The sequence below is a fragment of the Montipora capricornis genome, chromosome 1 (genome assembly GCF_036669925.1).
Source record: "Montipora capricornis isolate CH-2021 chromosome 1, ASM3666992v2, whole genome shotgun sequence".
Taxonomy (NCBI): domain Eukaryota; kingdom Metazoa; phylum Cnidaria; class Anthozoa; order Scleractinia; family Acroporidae; genus Montipora; species Montipora capricornis.
Genome location: NC_090883.1, coordinates 32,414,677 through 32,437,326, shown reverse-complemented (window position 1 = coordinate 32,437,326; position 22,650 = coordinate 32,414,677). Strand labels below are relative to the sequence as shown.

The 22,650-nt window shown below is 39.5% G+C and overlaps 1 protein-coding gene across 2 annotated transcripts in view; it reads right to left on the bottom strand.

Annotated features, from left to right (window-relative positions):
* Positions 1–1,970: 1,970 nt before the first annotated feature.
* LOC138039131 (uncharacterized) overlaps positions 1,971–22,650 on the bottom strand; it is a 25,693-nt gene continuing 5,013 nt past the window's right edge. For both annotated transcript variants that reach the window (XM_068885325.1, XM_068885318.1), the window contains 17 exons: positions 21,745–21,797; positions 21,152–21,231; positions 20,682–20,728; positions 20,005–20,092; positions 18,500–18,588; positions 17,811–17,868; positions 17,618–17,715; positions 15,833–15,904; positions 14,166–14,234; positions 13,930–13,967; positions 13,287–13,475; positions 12,222–12,380; positions 5,785–6,733; positions 4,697–4,765; positions 4,563–4,622; positions 3,300–3,366; positions 1,971–2,556 (listed from right to left, as the gene is read on the bottom strand). In XM_068885325.1, coding sequence (XP_068741426.1) covers positions 2,479–2,556; positions 3,300–3,366; positions 4,563–4,622; positions 4,697–4,765; positions 5,785–6,733; positions 12,222–12,380; positions 13,287–13,475; positions 13,930–13,967; positions 14,166–14,234; positions 15,833–15,904; positions 17,618–17,715; positions 17,811–17,868; positions 18,500–18,588; positions 20,005–20,092; positions 20,682–20,728; positions 21,152–21,231; positions 21,745–21,797 — 2,263 coding nt within the window. In that variant the 3' untranslated portion in view covers positions 1,971–2,478. The remainder of the gene's footprint in view (positions 2,557–3,299; positions 3,367–4,562; positions 4,623–4,696; positions 4,766–5,784; positions 6,734–12,221; positions 12,381–13,286; positions 13,476–13,929; positions 13,968–14,165; positions 14,235–15,832; positions 15,905–17,617; positions 17,716–17,810; positions 17,869–18,499; positions 18,589–20,004; positions 20,093–20,681; positions 20,729–21,151; positions 21,232–21,744; positions 21,798–22,650) is intronic.

Below are 22,650 nucleotides of genomic sequence, written 5' to 3'. Positions count from 1 at the left end.
CATAAATGTCCTCCCTGTAAAAACGAAACTCAGCCTTGCATTTGTCGTTTGTTTTCTTACCTGGTAAACATGAACGCATAAAAGTACAAACTATCGTTTTCTCGACAAGTGTATTCTATCGAAGCTTTCGTTTTTCTGAAGTTAGGCATTTTGGACTAAACAATTTGCCTTGTAAATAATTAAAAAAAAAAACTTCAGAAACGGCGGGAAATTTTACCGCACGCGCGCGAACGTCGTATTTACTGCGAATATCGCAAATTTAAATTTCTACAGGACGGCGACGAAAGAATATGACGTCAGTTACTTGACGGCGTCGTCGTGTGAACGTCGTCGATTCGTAAGCTCCCTAAATCTACGACGGCGACGTTTCACGAAAACGTCGCCTCAAAATATAACTTTGCACTATCGCAAGTTTCTCGCGGGTAGGCCATCTCGTTCGTGTTGTACAATGTAGGCGAAGTATCCTAAAAATAAATGAATGAAGGGGGTAGTTTCTAAAGACTGTGGTGCAGCGTCGTTGGGGAAGTAGTATACAAAAATTGGTTTTATCAACTGAGTTGATAATAGGCTGATTTAGCAACAGAACTGGAACGTCAGTGGCGACGGCGCGCAGAAAAAACACCAATGAGAATTCAGAATAGAATAGACTCCACTCTTTTCTTCTCTATTCTAAATTCTCATTGGTAGTTTTGCTGCACGCGACGTCGCCACTGACATTCCCGTTCTGTTGCAAAATCAGCCTAATGTAAATTGGCCACCGTACAGATTCTAAAAGCTGACGTTTCGAGCGTAGCCCTTCGAGGAATTGTGGGTTACGTTTCGGTTTTATAGTAGAGTAGGAGCTACGCTATTGGTGGTAACATGGCAACGTGAAAAATAGGAATTTGTTAGTTAAATGAAAAGCGTTCGTTAATACCGTGAGGATTAAGGGTGTCGATTTGGAAGATGGGCTAACGCTCGAAACGTCAGCTTTTAGAATGTCTGTACGGTGGCTAATTTACATTATCAACTCCTTTGATAAAACCAAATTTTTGTATCCTAAAAATAAATTGGTTGGTAAGATTTACATTTGTACCTTCGCGTTGTCCTCAGAACCTCAAATTTGGTGATTTCACGTCGTTGTCATGCAGAGAACCGCACGCTTATTTTTCTTATTTTAACCAACGATATTGTTGTTTCGTGGCGTTCTCGTTGACGACCGAGGCGACGTCAACGAAAAAACGTCACCTCAAAATATAACTTTCTACCTTCTTCTCGATTATTCCGTCTCGTTCTCGTCGAAGACCGTCGAATTTTCCTAAGAATAAATTGGTACAAGCGATTTCAGAGTACAAAGGAAAGGTTCACGTTTGTTTGCTCACGTTGTCGTTAAAACCTTTGGTGATTTCACATCGTTATGTAGGGTATCGCAAACGCGTGCCGCACGCGCAGAACGATTGTTTTTACTGTTTTAACCAATGATATTCTTGTTTCTTGGCAATGGTCTTTGCTGCACGTGCGGCATTCACAGTAGTATCAAAAAATGCCATAACACTCTTCGTTTGTCCCTCCAAAATTTTGCATAAGAATTGTTCCAGTTTCTCTTGGGACCATTGTTAAGTCCGAAGAGAAAATAAAAACAACGCTTATGCAAAATTTTGGAGGGACAAAACAAAGAGTATTATGGTATTTTGATATTGGCTGATTTCTTAAAAAAATTTTAGTTTCTAAAGAAACTGTGGTACTGCGTCGGTGGGAGATTGAAACAGAAATTGATTTTATCAAACGAGTTGATAAAGGTCGAATAACCACCGTGAAAGATTTGGAAAGCTGACGTTTCGAGCCCTTCGTCGGAGCGAATAGAGGAATTGTGGTTGTTGTAGGTTTATATGTGTGCGGAGGAGCTTTGCTATTGGTAGAAATAGGATGACGTGAATTTGTGAATAGATAAATGCCACCCGAAAGGGGAAAGCACTAAAACACACGCGACGTTTTCAGTAAGCGTTTTATTTGATAAATTAGTTGTTATTTTCTGTCACTCCGCGTAGTTTAACGTACAATAATTGTTTGATCTGCAATATGTTAAAAAAAATCTGGTATCACGAGCTATATGCCCCCCCTTCAATTATTTTAACCTAAAATTGTTTCCAAAACAGAAACCGTTAAAAATTTCTTTATGTCCTTATTTTGACCACCAAAAACCATTTCTGAATTAAATGCCAAAGAAAGCGCATCTTTAAGCGGAAAAACAAACCCTACAGATCTTTTTCTAACGCGGCGCGCCTTCGACGCGACTATTAAAATCCTATTGTACAAATTAAAACGAAAAGTAATAAAATTTGTTAAAATCCTTTTCCGAGTTCTTGCTACTTTCTTGCATTGTTCCATATAGTTTCAGGAATTTATGCCATCCAATAGATTCACTGCCGTGACACAAGCTGTTGGAGATCACGACCGTGTCATTTCATTCCATTAGTAAAACGTACGCGACTCGTTGCGTTACAAATCAGTAACTTGAACGAGTTTGTTGCTCGAAGCGCTCTGTTCTAAGGTTGGGGAAAACAGAGGCGAGTCGGCCTAAAGAAAAAAAAACCAAAAAAAAAAACAAAAAAATTAGTGTGCCATTTAAGTGTTATGACGTCTTGCACCAGTTGGAAATTGTTGACATGCAGCTGCAGGGAACGTAAAGGGCTGCTGTAGCCTGTCCAAAACATCTCGATAGTATCTCAGGGTTTCTCTTGTTTTCTTAAGTTTGAACTCGTTAAGAAATCTCAGAAGACGTTGGACAACTCCCAACAGATTCCCAACAGAGTGACGTCACGGCGGCCATGTTGGTTTTCCAAAACAATGGAACGACGGCCACGTTGGTGTGCCCAACTAATCCTCCGGGAATTTGGCTCTATTGTCATGCAAACGTTTCTTTTGTTTCGGTGGAAAAACAGGGTTACTGATCACGTGACTGTGCGAAAACACTCTATAAACCTGCTTATGACAGTAAAAATGTAAAAAAAAAAAACAAAATTGTAAATGCTATGTTTATAGTGGAAGAGCACTTAGCTCTCAAGCTAGTTTACAGGCACTCCACTGTTAACAAGGTGAAAGTAACAATTCAAACTTAACAGAAACATTATTGAGAACCCCAACTGGCGGGAGGAAACCAATTGGCTATTTACACAGCGTGGTGGAGTTGAATCCGGGACAACCGGAAACAAATCCAAGCGAGAGATTAGAACGGGATTTGAACCCGGAGCAGCCGCATGCAAACCCAACGCTCTAACTACTGGACCACACTGCCTCCAGAAGAGAAGACCACCACTTACCCGAGTATCCTTTGCACTGGACAGGTTGTCAATGTGCAGAGGCGTTTGTTTGGAGTTCGAAGGTGACCTGGTGAGAAACGACACGAGTAAAATATTTTCACCTCGGATTGACCGCTTCTTGATTTTTCAGAAAAATAACGGAGAGGTTAAGCTTCGCGTTTATGCAAAAAGACAAACGGGAAACGGAAGGCTGCTGCTTTCCAGCAATAAAAATGGGGGTCACCGGTTTGCTTTTGAGATTTCAGCAACTAAAGCCAAAATATAAGGTGTTTTTGCTGAGCTTTCCCGTTGCCAAGGTAACTTATTACGTCACAATAATGAGTGCACCTTGTTTAGCAATAATCGGTGTTTCATATGGTACAATAACAATGCTGTTACGTTACAGTGTGTAGTGCCAATCTTTCTAAAAAGAGTATCTCATCAAAGCGTTGAAACTGGTCAGAGTCCCCTTAACCAATTACTATTAGAGCGGTTTTCAATTGAGTGTCGTAAAACCAAAACCGAAGTTATTACTTTGGCCAATCAAAAAGGACGGAGAAAATCGGGTAAACCAATCAAAACTCGAACCAATTACACGCAGCCGACACGAAATGCGGGAAAATGTGCACGCGCGAGCCACGATTGGTTTTGGTTTCACTTCTGATTGGTTGAAAAAAAGGCGCGAGAACTTTGAACCAATCACCGAGTGAAGTAATCATAAACCAAAGCAATTCGCTAATTACTTTCGACTTCAGTTGAAAACCGCTCTAATACCAATTTTTTTATTTCATGTTTTAGAAAATTAATTAACTTTTAGCACTTTAACCCTTTCACTCCCGATAGTGCCACTTATAGATTTTACTCTGTCTAACGCCAGACGATTTTACTCGTCAATGGGGAACCCTACGGGGCGGAAAGGGTTAAGCCAATTATTCTACCTGAATGAATTCACCGTGGATAAATAAATTGTTACATAACATTACTCCACCAGCAAATAAGGAGCATAAACTGAGCATCCGCAGGGCGTTCGCCGTTCTTGGAAAAGGCCTCATGTTCCAGTTGGCTTTGAAAACGTTGCACGATTCCCGCGTTTAGCAAAGCGTCCATAATTTCTCGCGCTTGATAAATATTGGACGATCTCTTTCGCTTGGCAGTAGTCGCATGTTATCCCGTGATTGAAAATGGTAAAGATTTGGAGTACGGGTGAGATTAGGTAGCGTTGTCATTAGTAAAATGATTGAACACACAGTTCGCGCGTTACCCGCAGTTTTTACCGACACTTACATTTTCGCCAGGTCATTCAGAGAATGAGTTCTGTTTCTTCTGGGCAATTTATTTTCGGTCCTGAAAAAAAGGAATAACGGACATAGCCATGAGCGAGTTACACAGACAAACACAAAATTTCTCAAATCACGTACCCCTCAAGAGTGTTTCCTTCTTCTTTCTGGTTGAAGAAAGTTCTCAAATCAGGAAGCGAACTCCGTTTCCTTAAGAACAACAACAAAAAAACATTACTTAGTGATAACAATTTTTAAGCCTGCCGGAGGTATTTCTCGTGACGACCATTTTTTAAATGTGGAACTAATAACCATTCATTGCAAAAAAAATCGCACTTGGACTCTTTGAAACAGAAGAAAAACAAACGAAAACTGCCTGCACTCACACGAGGCTTCAATTTGAAGGGGGTTATTCGCAGAACATGAACTGACTCCGTAACAAACCTTTTCATTAGCATTAAATACATGCAGCCGTGCTGCACAAGATACGACAAAACTACTGAAAGCCACCCGTTAGAAGTGGCCAAAAATGTTTGAAAGGGTACTCTTTCTTAACAAAAGGAAATAATATGGTAACAGTTTAAGTCTTACTCTTTCAAATACAGTAAACTAAACTTAAGCAAAAAGGCAGTTATCACCGAGACTGAAAGACGCAGAATGACGAAAATCTACCGCCAAACCATGAAATAGTTGTAGTCTCTCCCATAACCGCTTAAGGGCCTCAGTATCGCAAGGAGCAAGAGTGGCACAGTTGGTTAGTGCGCGGCCTTGGTGCAAGAGGTCCTGAGTTTAATTCCCGGATCTCGCATCCTTGTTTTCAGTATAGCATAAATTTAAGTGGCTTCAAATAACCGTAAAACGGAGCACTGACGGAGAGGGGGGAGTAAAATGAGCGCACGGTCGACCTCAGGTTTGTCAGTTTAATTACTGTTACGAGTTATCGACGTTAAATATGGTCTCTTTACTTTACTTTACTTTACTTTATGGCACCGTCAGAATATTCAAATTTTGACGAACTTGTTCCCATTCGACCGTCAGAAAATACACAATTTCCTTGACCAAGCACAATCACATGATCAGTTAAAACGCAAAGCGACGATATTAGGAACCGGCAAAAAACGCACGGAAAGGTCACACTTGCTTTGCTTTACGTCGAAGCTATCGCGAAATTATTGTCGACACCCAATTTAAAACGGCTCACATCAAACTATTTTAGAGACAACGCATACCTGATTATTCGCGAGTCTTTATCTTGAAGCAGTTTTTCATCTGAAGCAGAGAAACCTCCAAAGTGGGTGAAACGCTTCCTATGGTTAAGCTTATTCCTGTCATTTGGAATGAACACAGTAAAGCTCCGTTGCGCGTCCACAAAATAATTCCGTGGTCGTCGTCGCTCATCGTCAAGATCCGTTTCTAAGTAATTTGGCGCATACGGCGCGTTCGGAGGGACCCGGACATCTGGACGAGTTGCACTGGGGCTCCGTTTGCCGGAGTCCTTTCTGTCGGGCAACTGGACGCGCAGTCTTTCTTCCTTAGATTTCGCTTTGCCGGGCTTTTCTTTCTTTCCACCATCCGTCTCGTTTGTGGTCTTCATAAGATCCATGGTACGAAGGTTGCGTTTGGACGCTCGCCCTGAATTGGACCTTTCACAGGCCACCGTTATGCCCGAATCCACGTCAGTCTCAGGGAGGGAAAAGATTTCGAGCGGAGGCTTTTTGGCCTGCGAGGTTTTCGTCATTCCTCCAAACGACTTGTTGCGCTTTGCTCTTTTGTCTGCTTTTGGAGAAGTCGTTACATCCGACTCGTTAGCTCTTGGTGCGCGGACATTACCGGGGAGCGACGCAGATCTCAAATGAATATTCTTCGGTCGTTTGTCGGGAAGTCCATCGGAGATGCTTGCTTTCTTTTGGTCGCTCGCGTTTGAAGCTCCAAATGATTCTGACGGCCCGTCTTCGGCCTTTTTCATGATTTCGGCCGCAGAGGTTAGATGCGGTGCGCCATCGACGGAAGAGGTTGAGGAAAGTTGCGTGTCTCTGGGACCCATTTCGGGTCGTACGTGGCCGTTGGAATTCGATCTTTTAGGGAGTTCCGTGGTAATCACCGCTTTTCCTGTCAGACTTGTGACTTTCATGGATTCTGTTTTTCTGACGCCTCGACGATTTCTCATTGACCCAGGCCCTGAAAAAACGCAAAGACAGAAGCTTCCGTGTCATTACTCAAAGAGTATCAAGTTCTCATAAATTATCCTCTTAAATCCAAAAGGGGTCATCAGCTGCGAAAGAATTTGTTCTGATGAAACACGCTGCCTCGTGTCCAACATCATCAGTCAATATCGCCGACTTCCCCAAAATCACTATTATTATATCATGACAAGAAATAGGTATCTGGATTATTCGTCAGGGGGACAATTAGTTTAGTTCATCACGATTTGCCCCCATCTTAGGATGACTGGGTCCAAACGCTGACTTTCTGACGACGGGACGAATAAAACGCCGAGGCTCAATGTCTTGGGAGCGAATCGTCCGATATTGTACTATTATTAATCCCAAACAATCGTACTCGCCGATTACAAAGTTAACTAAGCTTGAAGGGTGATCTTTGAGTTATTGAGGCTAGATTGTCGATGTTTAAAAACAATTTATTCAGACAATGAGCTGTGCGCATATTGAGTTACGTTGCTCCAGCAATTAAAGCAATGACGATTAACCCGAGCTACTGTGTCCGGGAATGTTCCGTTTTGAAATGAAATATTAGTGAAGCCAGACTGCGGCTGAATAGTGCAAAAAAAATGATCGCAAATTTTCTCTTCTTCGACCGTTGCTCAAGATACGCTTTAGGGTGGCGACCCAGCTGAAAAGAAAAAAAAGCAAAGCTGCTGTGTCGGGGAATTTCCATTTTAAAATGGAATATCAGCGAAGCCAGACTGAGTGTAAAAAAATGATCGCGAATATTCTCTTCTTCGACCGTTGTTCAAGATACGCTGTAGGGTGCGACCCACTTGAAGAAAGAAACAAAAAAAATTGGGTGGGGATTCAAAAGGAAATTACAGACGTCAAGCAAAAAGAAATGTTAGATCATGGTCTATTGAAAACTCGAGTGCTCTCTTCTTTTGTAAAAGAATTCCAATTTCACACCGTACCAATTTGCATTGTAACCGAATCGAAATTTTTTAAGTCATGAATGATGAAATTGGAAAAACAAGCTTTCATTATTGCTTTTGAAGACACTATCTACACGTTCAAAAATTACTCTACGAATAACATCGTACCGTGTCACGAAATTTAGTAAAATTCAGCGACCGGGAACTGGCAACCAAATCAAGCGTAACGTGAAAATAAGTAAAAAAAAACAATGGATGAAGGTTTGAATAAAACAGCAAATACAAATGGAGTCCGGGAAGGGAAAAATTGAACAAGATTAAAATGAATTGCAAATAGAGTTCTAAAAATTCCTAAGCGAAACAATTTTTCAAAGTTTATGTCTGTTGTTTGTAACTAAAATTATATATGCTCGACAGACGTCCTTTGTCATGAATTTTAAGTTGTGTTGTTTAAAAGTAATGTCTGGGTTATCGTTAAGTTGCATAGCGAGTAGGGCCGAGTAATTGGTTGAAATACACAAAATCAACTGCACCGCCGGGACACAGTTCCTTTAACATCGTCCGCTTCGATGAACAACTGAAGCAACGCCAAGCCACTTCAAATTATAATTCAGCGCCATCATTGTCTTTTCTTTTCTTTTTTTTTTTCCCACCTCATTCACATTGTACAATGTGGGGGAACTATCCTAAGTTGTACGCTCAGGTTGTCATCAAATGCTTAAATTTGTGTGTTTTTACTCGCATGCAAATGTTTTGGAAAGTACGGCAAAGTGTATCAAAAGTATCAAAATGCGTGTCACACGTGCAAAACGATTATTTTTCGTCTTATGGAACAATAATATTCTTGTTTTGCCCCGTGAGTGCGAGGTTAGCGGGTCGTCAATATATTTGGTGAGGGACACTTAAGGTTTCAACAAAGGGCTTCAAAGCATGAACAACGTCAAAGCTGAAAAACACCACATAAAAATACCTCCTTTAAATGACTACCTGTTGGACGAGACCAAAAAAAAAGTTACAAAAAGTTACAACCGCCTTGTTAAATTTGAATCTAGAAACTTGACGGATTTAATCTGGAAAAACTTGGAAAGCAGAATAAACAGCACCACAGGTCTGTTTTGGTTGATGCACTGAGTATACGGAACTCTGGCAATTATTGCCTACACTTTCATGTTTCTACTGAAAATGTTCTAGAAATTAGAATTAGCGACAAGCAAAACAAATACAAAACCACAAACTGATACATAATAGATGTTAAGGTAGTTCTAGACTTCTTCCATCGGCTTGTTGTAATTTCAAATCGGAACCATGGAGATGGTTTCGACGCTTGGAAAGCTCGACAACAATGATTTATTCGACAAGATGCTTCAAAGCTGTCTGAATAAACTGTAAGGTGTAAAACCTTTCACCTTTAAAGAGCTTTCAACGCTGTTTTCTTTCCTAAAGGAAGAAAGAGATCGGCGCAGCTAATGTGTTGGCTAAAGCCGGTTGTATCAACAAAGATATAAAACCATGAAACTGTTAAGCTACACATACCTATCCCGGTTTTATGGGAGTTAACTGGTGTCACCGCAGAAATTAAAGTTCAACTGCTTTTTTTGTGGCTGTATTATATACAAAGTTATGCTTCGGAGAACACAATTCAGTTCTTTTGAAATTCCTAAGGCATAAATTCAAGAGCTTTTACTCGACCAAGAAAAGAACCATTATGTTATTGCCTTGTAAACCGCAAAAAAATACAGTATTGTACAGCAGTAAGCACTATCACGCATAAGACAAAACCTTCTTACAAAAGCTATAAACGTAGTAATAGAATTTACAAGATTGAAGAAAGACAAACCTTTGAACCAGTTGTGGAAAGTCCTAGCCAGACTTGTTCTCGAACCGGGAAATTTCATAGTTGCGCGGCAATGCAGGACTGTAGGTGTTGGCAACGAACTTATGCCAAAAGCAAATTTTCAAGTTTCTTAATCACGCTAAAAACGTTCAATGAAAAGTAAAAGTTTCACGACGTTTTTAAGGAGTTCCAGCCACTTCCTGTCTTTTACAATAGCACTGATGTGCAGTTGCAATTCTTTGGAAAGTGCTATGGGTGACGTCTTAGGAATAACAAACATGCCAGGCTCCGCCCGTTCAAGAACTTTCTATAAGGCTCGGCAGCACGGGCAGATCTCAGTTTTTCCTTTAAAAATTGTTAATACGACACATTACTGACCCTTTTTTCTGTCGTGAAATTTAAACGATAGGTCAAAGCTATTGAAAGCGATGTGTTTATGATGGCTTGAAATTTCTTTTAGCAAGCCAAGGTTTCCAATGAAGTTATTAGATATAAATGCAGAAGCCTCAGGCAATTTTTAATCACTCACAGCTGGCGGTATGAAGAAAATTCCCGAAACATTTGAAAGACAACCTCGAGCTTAAAGAAGTGCAAAGAAACTAAAATTTCTTGTTACTGACAGCTTGAGGATTTGGTCACTTTCCATCTTAATCAGACAACTACTAGACTTTGTATGATTTTTAATGGATTCACAGAGCTGTCAGCTGTTACGTAGTCGAGATGTTAAACTGAAAAAAAAAACCATTTAGATATTAGCATTTGATTTTCCGGATACAACAAATTGTGCTTCTCTTTCCAATGATGGTGTTATCGCGTCTAAGCCACGCTTAAAACCAACACCCTGAACTTTTTCGTGAAAATACATTTCAGTTCGTCTGCCTCGACTTAGCGAACGCTATTAATAGGCCTTTTTCGATATATTAAAATTCAGCTTGAAAGAGAGGTTCTGAGGACAAAGACAAAGGAAAGTGGATGATATGCAAATATTTTTCACATTCATTCCAACGTGTTTCTATTGTTTTTGTCCTCACTGCCTCACTATCAAGCTGAATATTTGATATTTCGAAAACCGCCTATTAAAACAAAAATGATTCCACAAAACACAACATAAGCTTAAATTCTACGTTCAAGCTGTCGAATCAAATAAGCCTTTAACCAAAGTCATAGAATCTCTAAAAATCGGCCAGCTCTTCCGATTGCCCGCGCTAAAACAATAGAATGTCGTCCTGGGAAATTAGAAAGGTCGACGTTTGAAACCGCAGAGAAATTTAAAGTTTACTTCCACAAGTCAAAGTAACTGCTTGAAGGAAATAGCAAAATATCAGAAAATAATTGTGAAATGATGCGATCACATAAACACCTGGACCCTTTCACGGAAAGACATGAGCCCAACAAATTGACCAGCTCCCGACTGTGGCTTAATACCTGGGTTGGCAGAGCATTGCACCAGCATTGCACCAGCATCGCAGAGATCATGGTTTCAAATCCCTTTAGCGCCACCTGAATTTCTCAGGTGTCAATTGTCCCCACAAGCGCGAGGATCACCTCTATCATTCATTTGGGCCACGCTTCTGTCACGCTGTTATTATCAGTACAAAAGCGAATAATTATTCAGTAACTATTCCTTTGTCGTCTCCAGGTAGTATCAAGACAGAAAGACAGTGGAGTACACTGAACAATCCCATAATGTAATCCGTTTTGGGGGTTCTCTCCGTAAAAACAATACAAGTTATCTACTCTTGGGACTGCATCATGCTTCAGTGATAACGATATCCATTAATTTCATGTAGAGAACCTCCAAAATGAATTGCATTATGGGATTGTGCACGTGGTGAATAGCCCATTTTCGAAGTCTCACGGCTGGACTGGATCTAGCATGAAATGGAGGCTAATGCAAATTACTTTGTCCGCATTAGCCTCCATTTCATGCTAGATCCAGTCCAAATGTTAGAATACGAAACTGGCCTATTCTCTATTTTCCAATTCCCCATAATACACTTTGTTTGCCCCCCAAATTTTGCATAAACCATTGTTTTCAAATGCACTTGGGAATATGCAGTGTCCCAAAGAGCATTTGAAAACAATAGTTTATGCAAAATTTGGGGGGCAAACAAAGTGTATTATGGGGAATTCGAAAATAGAGAATTCCAAACTAAAATTCTCATAAGATCATGAAGTAAATAAGTTGAGACCCCGGAACAGGACTAGAGGTTTTTTAATTTTCCGGTTGTCGTTCAAGCCAATCAAGTTAACTAAAACGTTTCGCTATAAAATGTAAAAAGAATTGAAGCAAAATGGACTGAAAGTACAGAATTTTTCTCGTTTTTCACCATTGCGTGATGTAAAGTCATTCTGGCGAGGTGCATAAAACAATTCCGGAAAGTGTTAACTGAGTCGTGAATAAATGCTGCCCCTCGCACGTGTAACATTGTTTTGAAAACTGGAAGAAAGTTGATTGAGGTCAAAAATGCATTTTTGCACTATGTGATATCGATAATAAATAATTAATTGTTATTTATTTAGCAGAATAGGTCAATTTTCGAGTAGTCCACTCTTATCACCTGTGGGTACGATCTTCCTGCGATTTATATCGTGCTCTACGCGGCACTGAAGCGTTCCCAAAAAAGAGAGACTCTTCCCGCATACTAGATTCTTTGTTCGAACGGAAACGCAGTTTACGCAGGCAACTGAAGTCGTATAAATGGTGCAGCGGAGACAAAAAGCAAACTTACCGAAATACATGGGAGGCTTGAGAATCCTGAGTTGGTCAATGGTGTTGTGATGTTTGTCTCCATCGTCATACTCGACGTAATACTTTCCGTGCTCGATTCCAATCACTTTACCAGACAGTTTGGCGGGAAGACCTGGCCAATGAGCGATTACACGAGTCCCTGGGGACACAAAAACAACGTCCATGTATAGCTAGATATATAATATATCTGGCTTGCTAATCGCCCTTTGTTGCAGACAGAGACTGAATTGTTAAGGGCGAAACTCGACATGGTCGGACCGAAGGAGTTGTGCTACTGGCTAGGCGCTCGGCTCCTGAACACGACCCACGCATGACCTTCGAGCACAGCACCACAGCCAGATGGAATAAGCTGGGAGTCGATTTTGTTGAGGGAGGAAAACCGGAGTTCCCCTTGCAAAACACTCGGAGTAAGAATCTCAGCCCATGTACGAGTTCCGAATTCGATCCCGGGTCCGTAGAGGTGGGAGGCACGAGCGTTACCACACGACCATCCTCACTCCCAATGTTATTAAATTCTCGCCAATGTTTTCAACTGAGTGGCATGAACTTTCTCTGCCGAACATGGGAATCAGAACTCATCGCGATCGCGCAACTGTCAGACAGGCTTAATTGACGAAAGTCCTTCGGCTCCACTGGCATATCGCCTATCGAACCAGTTCATAACCAAAGCAAAAACAATATTATTCATGACACTCAACTCAAAACCAGTAGCCTACGAGTTATTTTCGAGGACGGGCATCACATATACACATGCTTTCCATCAAATAAGAATGAGTAGCCACTAATACGGACGACTAAATTTTCTCTGTTCTTTAACGAACAGTAGCTTTCCCTTCGAAGTTTGCGACTGGCTGCGAAGTTTAATCTTCAAACATGTCTAAAATACCACGATCAAGAAAAACGTGGTGTGGGCACTTCTATCCCTTTCTATGTTAAAAAATAAAATATCCATTTTGTAGGAAAATAATCGGCATTTTTGACGCTTAGATAGATTAAAAACATGTCAAACCTCATTAATTTAAACAGGTTGTAAGCGCTCCCTTACCAACTTCCAAGTCATTCATCTCCGGTGTCTGATCAAATACAACGCATTCTGGGTCAGTTCGGTCATGCGCAATGGTGTCGCCATTGTCAAACTTAATGTGGAGCATTTCTCCCAGACCAGTCACCACCCCTTTGTAGAAATCGCCATTCAGAGCCTTGCCCCAAACTCTTGATCCAACACGAATATAACCTGCAAGCAACATGGTTTGCTAAGTTCCTTTTGCATTTTGAGCGAATTTTGTTGTCCTTTTAAGCAGCAATTTTTGTGCGCCCTAGAAATAACGGCGATGATTGCGTCAGAGCCACCTTAACGTTCTCAAACTGTGAAGTGACCATGAATCGGCTCCATAGAATTGCTGTTCACCTTGCGGAGAGTTTTATCTTAGCCTGCTTATCACTTTCTAGCAACAAAAACAAGCGCTTAAAGACAGAATATGGGGTGCTTTCATATGGTTTTTTTGGTTGCCACGGTAACCTACGAAGTCACATTTATGAAAGCACCTTTTAAGCAGTTATTGGTGTTTCAAGTTTCATAGGGTACAAAATCTCAGCGGTTTGTCTGTAAAAAATCGTGCGCTGAAAAAGTGGACGTGGTTGTCGTCCTAAAGATACTCGTACTTGAATTCTCTTTAACTGGCCCTTACCTACTGTGGGTCGTCTTGAGAATCTCTCGCTTTTCGTCCTACCGAGGAAAACAATCGTACCAATTTTTTAAGCTTCAAACTTCTCAAACAAGACTACAACATTCACTGTCGGGGACCAGAGCTGTGGGATGCGGCAGGTTACCCCGCAACGTTAATCCCACCGAACGAACAAAAAGCACGCCAAAGTTTTAGACTAAAGCAAAAATAGTTGGTATAAGTATAATCTCAAGGTTTACCTTTCAATTTTGGTGGATTTTCTCCCGCTCATGCGCGCATCTCTCTGAGCTTGATGTTCTGTTCTACCGCTGCGCAAATTAAAAGCAATAACAAAATACATTAATTATTTCCTGTTCCCTGATTATATACGTAACAAAAAACAACAACAAATACAAAAGCAATACAAGTCTAACTCATTATAAAGAGCTTTCTCAATTTACATCTAAAAACACTACTTAATAATAATAATAATAATAATAATAACAACAACAACAACAACAACAACAACAATTAGTGTCAACGGAATTTAGCGTTGGGGTACTAGTTGAAATCAAATCAAACAACTTTAACGGTAATATCGAATCGTAGGCTGCGGAAAACCGGAGTACCCTGAGAAAAACCTCTTGGCGCAGAGAACTCAAACAAATGTGAATCGAACCCGGGCCATGATGGTGGGAGGCGAGTGTTCTCACCAAGGCGCCAGCACCGCTCCCATCCAGGGAAAAATGGTTTTCTTCCGCTATTTGTTTTAGGAACGCGTTCCACTGTTTAATTAGCCCTTGGCTGCCTTCAATGAAATGAAGGATTTGGTCTTGTCTTGTTAAAAAATTCAGAGTAATGCGCGCAGCTAAGACCATTTAGGCCATGAATAGTCTTGAAAGATAAATAAGATAGACATAAAAAGATGAACTACACAACTGCATTGTGTCCAATAAGTAAATGATCCTATATGTATAAAAGCGTGTTGCCTTTGTCAACTTAAAACGCCTTTTCTTAATTTTCATATCCTCTTAAGAGGTTTATATTTGTCACCTTGTAAGTACCTGACGTTAAACAATGGCAATCCTTGCCGTGAAAGACAACGTTAAAAACGTACAGTGTGAATACAGGCCACTTCGGAAAATAACATAATACTCTTTGTTTGTTCTCCTAAATTGTGCATAAGCATTGTTTCCAGTTTCTCTTGGGACTTACAAGGGTCCCAGCAGAAAATGAAAACAATGCTTCTGTAAAATTTGGGAGGACAAACAAAGAGTATTATAGTATTTTGCGAAATGGCCTATAGGGATCGGCTTTCTCAGATACGCTTTCTAATGCTAGAATCTTCATCCCTTCCATCCTGAACTAGGCTCCGCAGTAAAACGGAACGAAAGTAAATTGAGAAAGGAAAGATTACGAAACTGGAGATTAGGATTCGGCTCATCAAACCTTTCGGTGTATTTTCAAAAAAAATTTTAGGGGAGAGGGAGGGGGGTAGGGAGTTAAAAGCAAGCACCAGAGCCGTGCGCGTTTTGGACATTTGGGGAAAAAATTGCAATCTGCGACCTTACAGAGTATTTGAAATGTTACGTAAATAACAACAACAACAACAACAACAAAAACCTGCGATGGAACTAAATATTCGCTTAAAATAAGGGGCGCAAAAGGAAACAACTTTCTAACACCCATACTGATCTGCCGTCCCTGAACACAGCAAAATTATAACATAGAGACAAGTTCTTCTGCAAGTTTAAGCATCCAGAAATTTTCGATTGGCAGAGGTCTAAGTATAACAGCTTATTTTTGCTTAAAACACTGTTACATTATTATCAACTCTTTGGCGAAAAAAAAAAACCTAACAACAACTGCGCAATGGTAAATATTACGCAACACGAGGAAAAAAAACCAAAGTTACGATGACACCAACCTAAACCTGTAGCGTGAACCAAATTTCAAAAAGCTCGAGGTCCTTGCAGGCCTGCTGGCTGTTTTCACGAGTCTGTGGAGAAAGCCCATATTTTAGTAACCCCAACTTAAGCTCGTAACTCTTCGTGAGGCAGTCTTTCAAATGTCTGAGCTTCGAGGAATTTTTGCTGCTTTTATATTTGCATAAGTTCACACTTAATTTGAATATACTGTGGTGAGGGATTACATTCCGAAAGATCTTTTCGTTTGGAGGTCAACTTTCAATTCAACACCTTGGCTTCGGGTCAAGCTATCCTTTGATATCAATGTTGTTGTGTTTTTATTTTGATGAGGTCATTGTTAAAATTTTTCGGGGCTTGACTTATCAGCTGCAATGTATATCTGATTGAACTGCAAAGATATATTTGAACAAGTTTGGACAAAAATCGAGCACCACGTAAGCTTCACCCTTCCAGCAAGAATAAAATTCCAGTCCATCCCAGCACGCAGCACGCTCATTGGCATTTCCCGTGCGTTTGCACGTGAGCGTGTGCATTGGAAAATGCACATGTTTGCATCGTGTTCACGTGCGGAAACGAAAATACCCACATGCAACGCAATACTCCGGCAGTGCATATTAAACAGAAACTCGGGAGGTGTTGTGCATGATTAACCGGCGAAGGCGACAAAACGGTGTTTGTCCACATGGATTTGCTTTGAGAGGATATTTTGGTTTCGTTTTCCTCTGAATCGGATCGAATCTAGTCTTTCCTCTCGACTAGCATTCGTCTTAGTGAACACTGAAATTCGGAGGAAAATGAACTTGCTTTCCTCCAGTGAAATGGTAATTCATAAATCTACCCTCTTAACACGTTTTTTTTATCTTATCCTATTGAAAATAATCTTATGTTATTATCACATCTTCTGTTATTCGCTCTCAGATTGTATACTCGTTGTGACTGGCCAGTTTTGCAGGACCGGAGGCGTTTGTTCAGGGTCCTGAGAGTTCCGAGTATCGCACGGGTGATACAATTTACTCCGTATCTTCCAGTGGCAGACATTTGAAGACAATAAACTTCATATTAATCTTTCTTTTCCTTTCCTTGAAAACATGTTAAAAACAAACCTTTCGAGATAAGCGAAATTGTAGTTTTCAGATAGCGTTTTCGGAAAAAAAGGAAAGGAAAGGAAAGGAACGTTATTTAAGTGTCAAGTCGTTCTTGCACTGGAGCCCCAATTGGGGACACTGTAAAGTGAAATTCGCAATTAACAGATGTCAACTCAAATGTTGGTTTTTGAGGAGAGCGCAAAACCGGAGTACCCGGAGAAAAACCTCTCGCAGCCAACACACCTAACCCACATAAGACGCCAAGTCTGGGAATCGAACCCGGACAACACTGCCGACTGCGCCAGCCCTTCTGCACCGAAAATTAAACAGGCCTTCTAAAAAACGGCCCAAGGCGAATAATAACATTTCGATCATCTTAAATCATAATGCAGTTTTCTACAAAATTCGTTTACCACTTAACATCTCTTGGTAAACTTTATCTTCGTAAATTTTAATCGTGAGGGGAATCTTGTTGATACCCTGCGCTACTCAGCTGAGATTCCTTCCCAGTTAATTAACGAGAGAACTTCTCTCCAAGCAGAAACTGAAAGCAAATATTTTTCTCGCAAGGTAACTTGCGAAATGATGCCTTCACGTGATCTAAAATCAAAAGTCTCGTGCTTTCCGTTTGCTCACGTGACTGCCGTAATACCATCGTGGCGTGATCGGATATCGCATGCATTCAAGGCAACAGTTTACCTGAAAAATGTGTGGTGTTCAATGGCGCTTTTCCAAAGATGTTTGGCATCGTGGGAGCTCGTGCAGGTATAGGTGAAATTCTCAGTGTGTCGTTGGTCCTGTGATGAAAGAAGAAGAAGAAGAAGAAGAAGAAATTAACAACGTGTACATTTTGATCGTTCAATAAACTAAACCCACAATTTTGACGTCGTACCTCGCGAAATTCCAACAAAAATCGACTTTTCTTAAATGCCATTTTGGTAATCTTTGGCCTGAAGGGAAAATAATATACAAAATAACGAGCTTTAATTCAAGTGTCAATAATTGATTAATCGCAGAAACGTATTATGTAATGGGGAAAATGTACAGGTCAAATGAATTGAAGGAGAAGGGGCAACACGAGAACACGCTTTTTCTTACATAAGAACATCTAATTTTGGGCCTTAGGCAGAGGTCAAGTTCAAGACATTTTTAGCCTGTTCTTAAACTAAGTTGTATTATACAATAAGAAAATCATAATGCATATGTTAAATAATACGTCCCTCAGTATTTGAATTAATGTTCCTGTCAGACTACAGGATTACATTTCTTTTACCTTTATTTGCACTTCTCACAAAGACAAAAAACAAAAACAAAAATGAGCAAAATTAAACAAAGATGTTCTTAACTGACTGTCAATCTGGGTATGTTCTCAGTATGTTTTTACATTTTTGATTACCCGTACTCTCGGCCTGAACGTTTTTTTTTTTTTAAAAGAAGGTTCAAGGTCATGAAAGTTGAAGGGTTGTGACACAGAAGACTGAAAACAACCACAAAAAAAAAAGAACAAAACATTGACTCTAAGTGAGAAGAAATATGAGACCTTGCTCAAAGACAATGATGGTTGATCTCCATCTCACTCACCAAGAAAACAGTGCTTTTTTCTCCTTTTCTTTGATGAACCAAATTCCGCGGGGAGTGAGACCAAGTTGGCATTCTACTTTATTCTCACCCTACAATAAACACAAAACAAACATTTCTTGCAATTACTTTTACCAGTCATTTTGCACGATATTTGTTCCTCGTTCTATCACGGTCTTGAAAATAAGATTTATTTAAAAAGTCAACTTGTTGAGTATTTGCCACACACACACTTAACAATTTGAAGAACTAGTAGAGGTAATTAAATGTAAAAATGAATATCTTTTATTGGTAAATTCAACATTCAATATCTCCTTTAACATGAATAGGAGCAAGGCTGCTGGTGACCTTGTATTGATACAAACCTCATTGCTTTCATCATGTACAAAATCGTGTTGTTGTGATTCTAATTAGTGTACATTAACATAAGAAAAGCACAAAGGCTTGTATCAAACAGGGTCACCAGCAGCCTAGCTTCTGTTCTTAGGCTGCCTTCATAATGTATGGCAGAGAGGGAAGGCAGGTGAACTTTCAAAGACTTCTTTTCTTTGTTAGATCCCCCCAAGTGTCTCTGCAAGATATTAGCATCCTCCCTCAGACCTGGTTAAGTTTTAATGCACCCCCCACTCCCAACAACAAATTTTGTACAAACAGGTAAACTTAAGCGCAGTAAAAAAACGTTTGCTTATCCTTGTTATCAAAAGTATGGAGCTCAGTCAGTGAGGCCAAATCTATAAACTCAATAATTGTTAACAGAGGTGGGTAAGTTTAAAAGATGATGTGAATGTGTGTGGGATCAAGAAAGGATGTGAAGAGGAGTTCAATAATTCGACTGAATTTATGCAAGAACTTTAAACAATCTTGGCAAAGCTCAGAGAAGCACAGAATGATGTACAACACTCCCATCTTTGCCTTTCCTGGGCAAAAGCAGGACATTCAACCGTTGAAGTAAATGCTATCAGGGAGAAAGCAGAAGAAGTAAAATAAAAGAAAATCTGATGAACAATCACAATGCAGGCTCAAAAGTAGATACACAGAGATATTGAATGATCTTCTTGGACCAGAAAAAGCTGCTGCAGTGCTCTCTAAATCATGGATGGGTAAACAAGTTGCTGTCAAGATGAGCAAAGAGGAAGATCTTAAAGTCTCCTTTTTGTAAGGCCTGACGTTTCTCAAAGAGAAAGATGTATTTTGTGGTGAGGCACTTCAATGAGCATGTTGAGTGTACTCTCAGAGCTCCTGGCGCAACAGTCGTAGAATCATCTGATGCAGAGTCATTTGGAGATGACAAAGGAAAGCGAGAGTTGAGCTCATGAACAATGTAACCCTACCTTATAGGGATAACAGCTATGATATAAACAAACTATGTTGTTTGGTGACCACCTTGGGGCATGCTACTTGCAGCAAGCCTGTGCCATAAGAAAAAGGCTAGCACAGGGGCACAACAGATACAGACAAACAAATAATAATAGTTTTTTTTTTGCTTAAATCAATTATTGATTGCATACCACAACATTATGCATGTCAATGCCATAAAAATCCATGTTCTTCACGATCCTGAGAAAGTTTACTTCACACTCCGCAGGATTAAGGCCACTAAGAAACAAAATCAAAATCAACCTTTAGTAAATTTTGCAAAACTGAAGTTAACTTCATTTAGTTTAATTACTGGTAAGTAAAAACAGAGCTGTAACCAGGATAGAACATATTTAAAAAATGGTAAAAAACGTTCTCTGGTTAAAAGATTAAGGCGCAGACAATAGCTCAAAACCGTTGCCTAAGCAATACTGTAACTAGACTTCATGTATATTTTTAATATCCTCTATCTTTTTTCACACTTCTTTTGTACTCTTAGTTTTATAAAAATTTTTTGCACCCCTTTTCGCATAAATACCCATTCACGCCCCCAACTTTTCATTTTTTAAATATTCATTTAGTTTTTTAAATTAGTGTAGTTTATTGAAGTTTCAACAGCCCAGGTGGTAAGGGGCACACAACAGAGCAAAGATCCAATTGACAGTTTGCCCTTTACAAGGACAGTCCAAAATCCCACCAATACAAGTGCCCAGGTGCATAAGGAAGTTCTACATCTCTAGAAATCTATGAAAATTTACTAAAATTACTTACTGTTTTGTTTGAAACCTAGGCAATAAAAATATTGTCACAGGCACAAAACTGCACTTACACAAGAGCTTGATGCTTCTTTTTGATTTCCTTCTCTAATTCCTTTGTCTTGAAATAAAACATATTTAACATAAAAAATTATTATTATTATTATTATTATTATTATTATTATTATTATTATTATTATTATTATTATTATTACTAGATAGTGGCTGAATACATGTATTCATTATTGGCATGTGATTTTTTCATATTGTTGCTATTATTTTCATAAAATCACAACCAAATTTCAACAAAATAAACAGTGCAACTGACAAAAGATATAAACAGATGGAAAACATTCTAGGCCTCTTTGCAATTCCTTCATGTACATTTTATTGTTGCCTTTTTTTGTGCTTACTGACTTGTGACAGATCTGGAAAGAGATACCAGCCTTTTATTTGTTAGTCTTCATGTAGCATTAATTTTCAAAACATTTCTGACTTATTTATATGCAGGTATATAAAATAGCAACATCAACTCAAATTCAACCTGGTTTGGAATAAACTTGAACTCCGTGATGTATTCTGTTGATGGTTCATGAAGTTCAGATTCAAAGTCCCCGAGATGAGCTGCATGGAGAAGAAACATTTGAACATCCTGGTAATTAAAAACATACTTTAACTGATTGGTAGAAAATTAGCTGTCAATTTCCCCATCCGAGAGACAGCCAACAACTCCTTGAGTTAATAAGTAGTCTTGAGAAGTCTAATTTCTTTAACCAAGGTAGACATATACTGCTAATGACGCAGTGGCGAATGTTATGACCCTTGCATATACTGTTAAAAGACAGCCTTTAGCTGGCTTTCTACAAAGTGTAGCAAGGTTAATTCCAAACCACAATACAAATTCAGCCAGTGATCAAAGATCTTCCAATTGGAATACTTCTGCAAAATGAAGTCAGCTTGGTAGCAATGTTTCAAAAAGGCTTGATTATGGTGAGGCCACGTATGTTTTAAGAGGAAAAAGTGTTGTATAATCATGGTAAATTAAATGCCTCTCTTTTTTACCCACACAGGACACATCTCTTTTTAACCATGCACAGGACACGCAGCAAAAGCATCTTGCACTTTAACAAAACTTACACTGCAAACTATAAGCTGTCAAATCCACACCAATCTTCAGGGGAACTTCTAGCCTAAAATGTGATTTAAAAAACCAGTTAAAGAGAGACTTCTTCCTTACCAAACCTCTTTATGTCACATACCAGTAATCCTGTAGGAAGCAAACTCTATTCTTATGAAAACCATTTCTTTTGCCATTATTGCAAGAACAAATCCACTCCTGGCCATGAAACAACCACTTATGGTCTTCCCTCCTTTTGGATTTTACCTGCAAGACTCTGGACCTCTCTCTCCGATGACACTAGGTTATTTGCCACAATTCCATAATTTAAAGGTAAAATGAAGTCATTAAACTTACCACCACAATCCTTGTTATTTTTTTCACATCACCTATTTCACTATTTAGATTCTACCTAATTAGTTAGATTAAAGTCATTAAACTTACCAACACAATATTATTGTTTTAATTTATTGTATGTAGAATGTTTAATCATTTTGATTCTACCTATTAGCAGTGACCATTTATTCATATAGCAGATAGTAGCCTTTTGTTCCCTTTTACACCACTGTGACAATATTACTTTTTGGCACATTGTCAAATGCATCAGGGGCAACCTTGTTCCCTGCCAATGGAGAGCAACAGGAAGCAAATTGAAGCTAGGTTCTTAAGAAGAGTATGAAACTTCGTTCAAGTGACAATTCATCATAACTCTGACAAACTGCCAAAGCGTATTGGGAAGCATGTTGCTAAATAATTTGCATGTAAGATAGTATTCAGATATTTAGAAACTTCCGCTTTGACAGACCGCTCTCAGATGGAGATTTCAATCCACTGCCCTTGTGTGAGGCATGCTAATCCTGGCAGCAAAGCCACCAGCTCAGACATGCACCAGTTACACTAACAACAGCCACATATTAAGAGTCAAA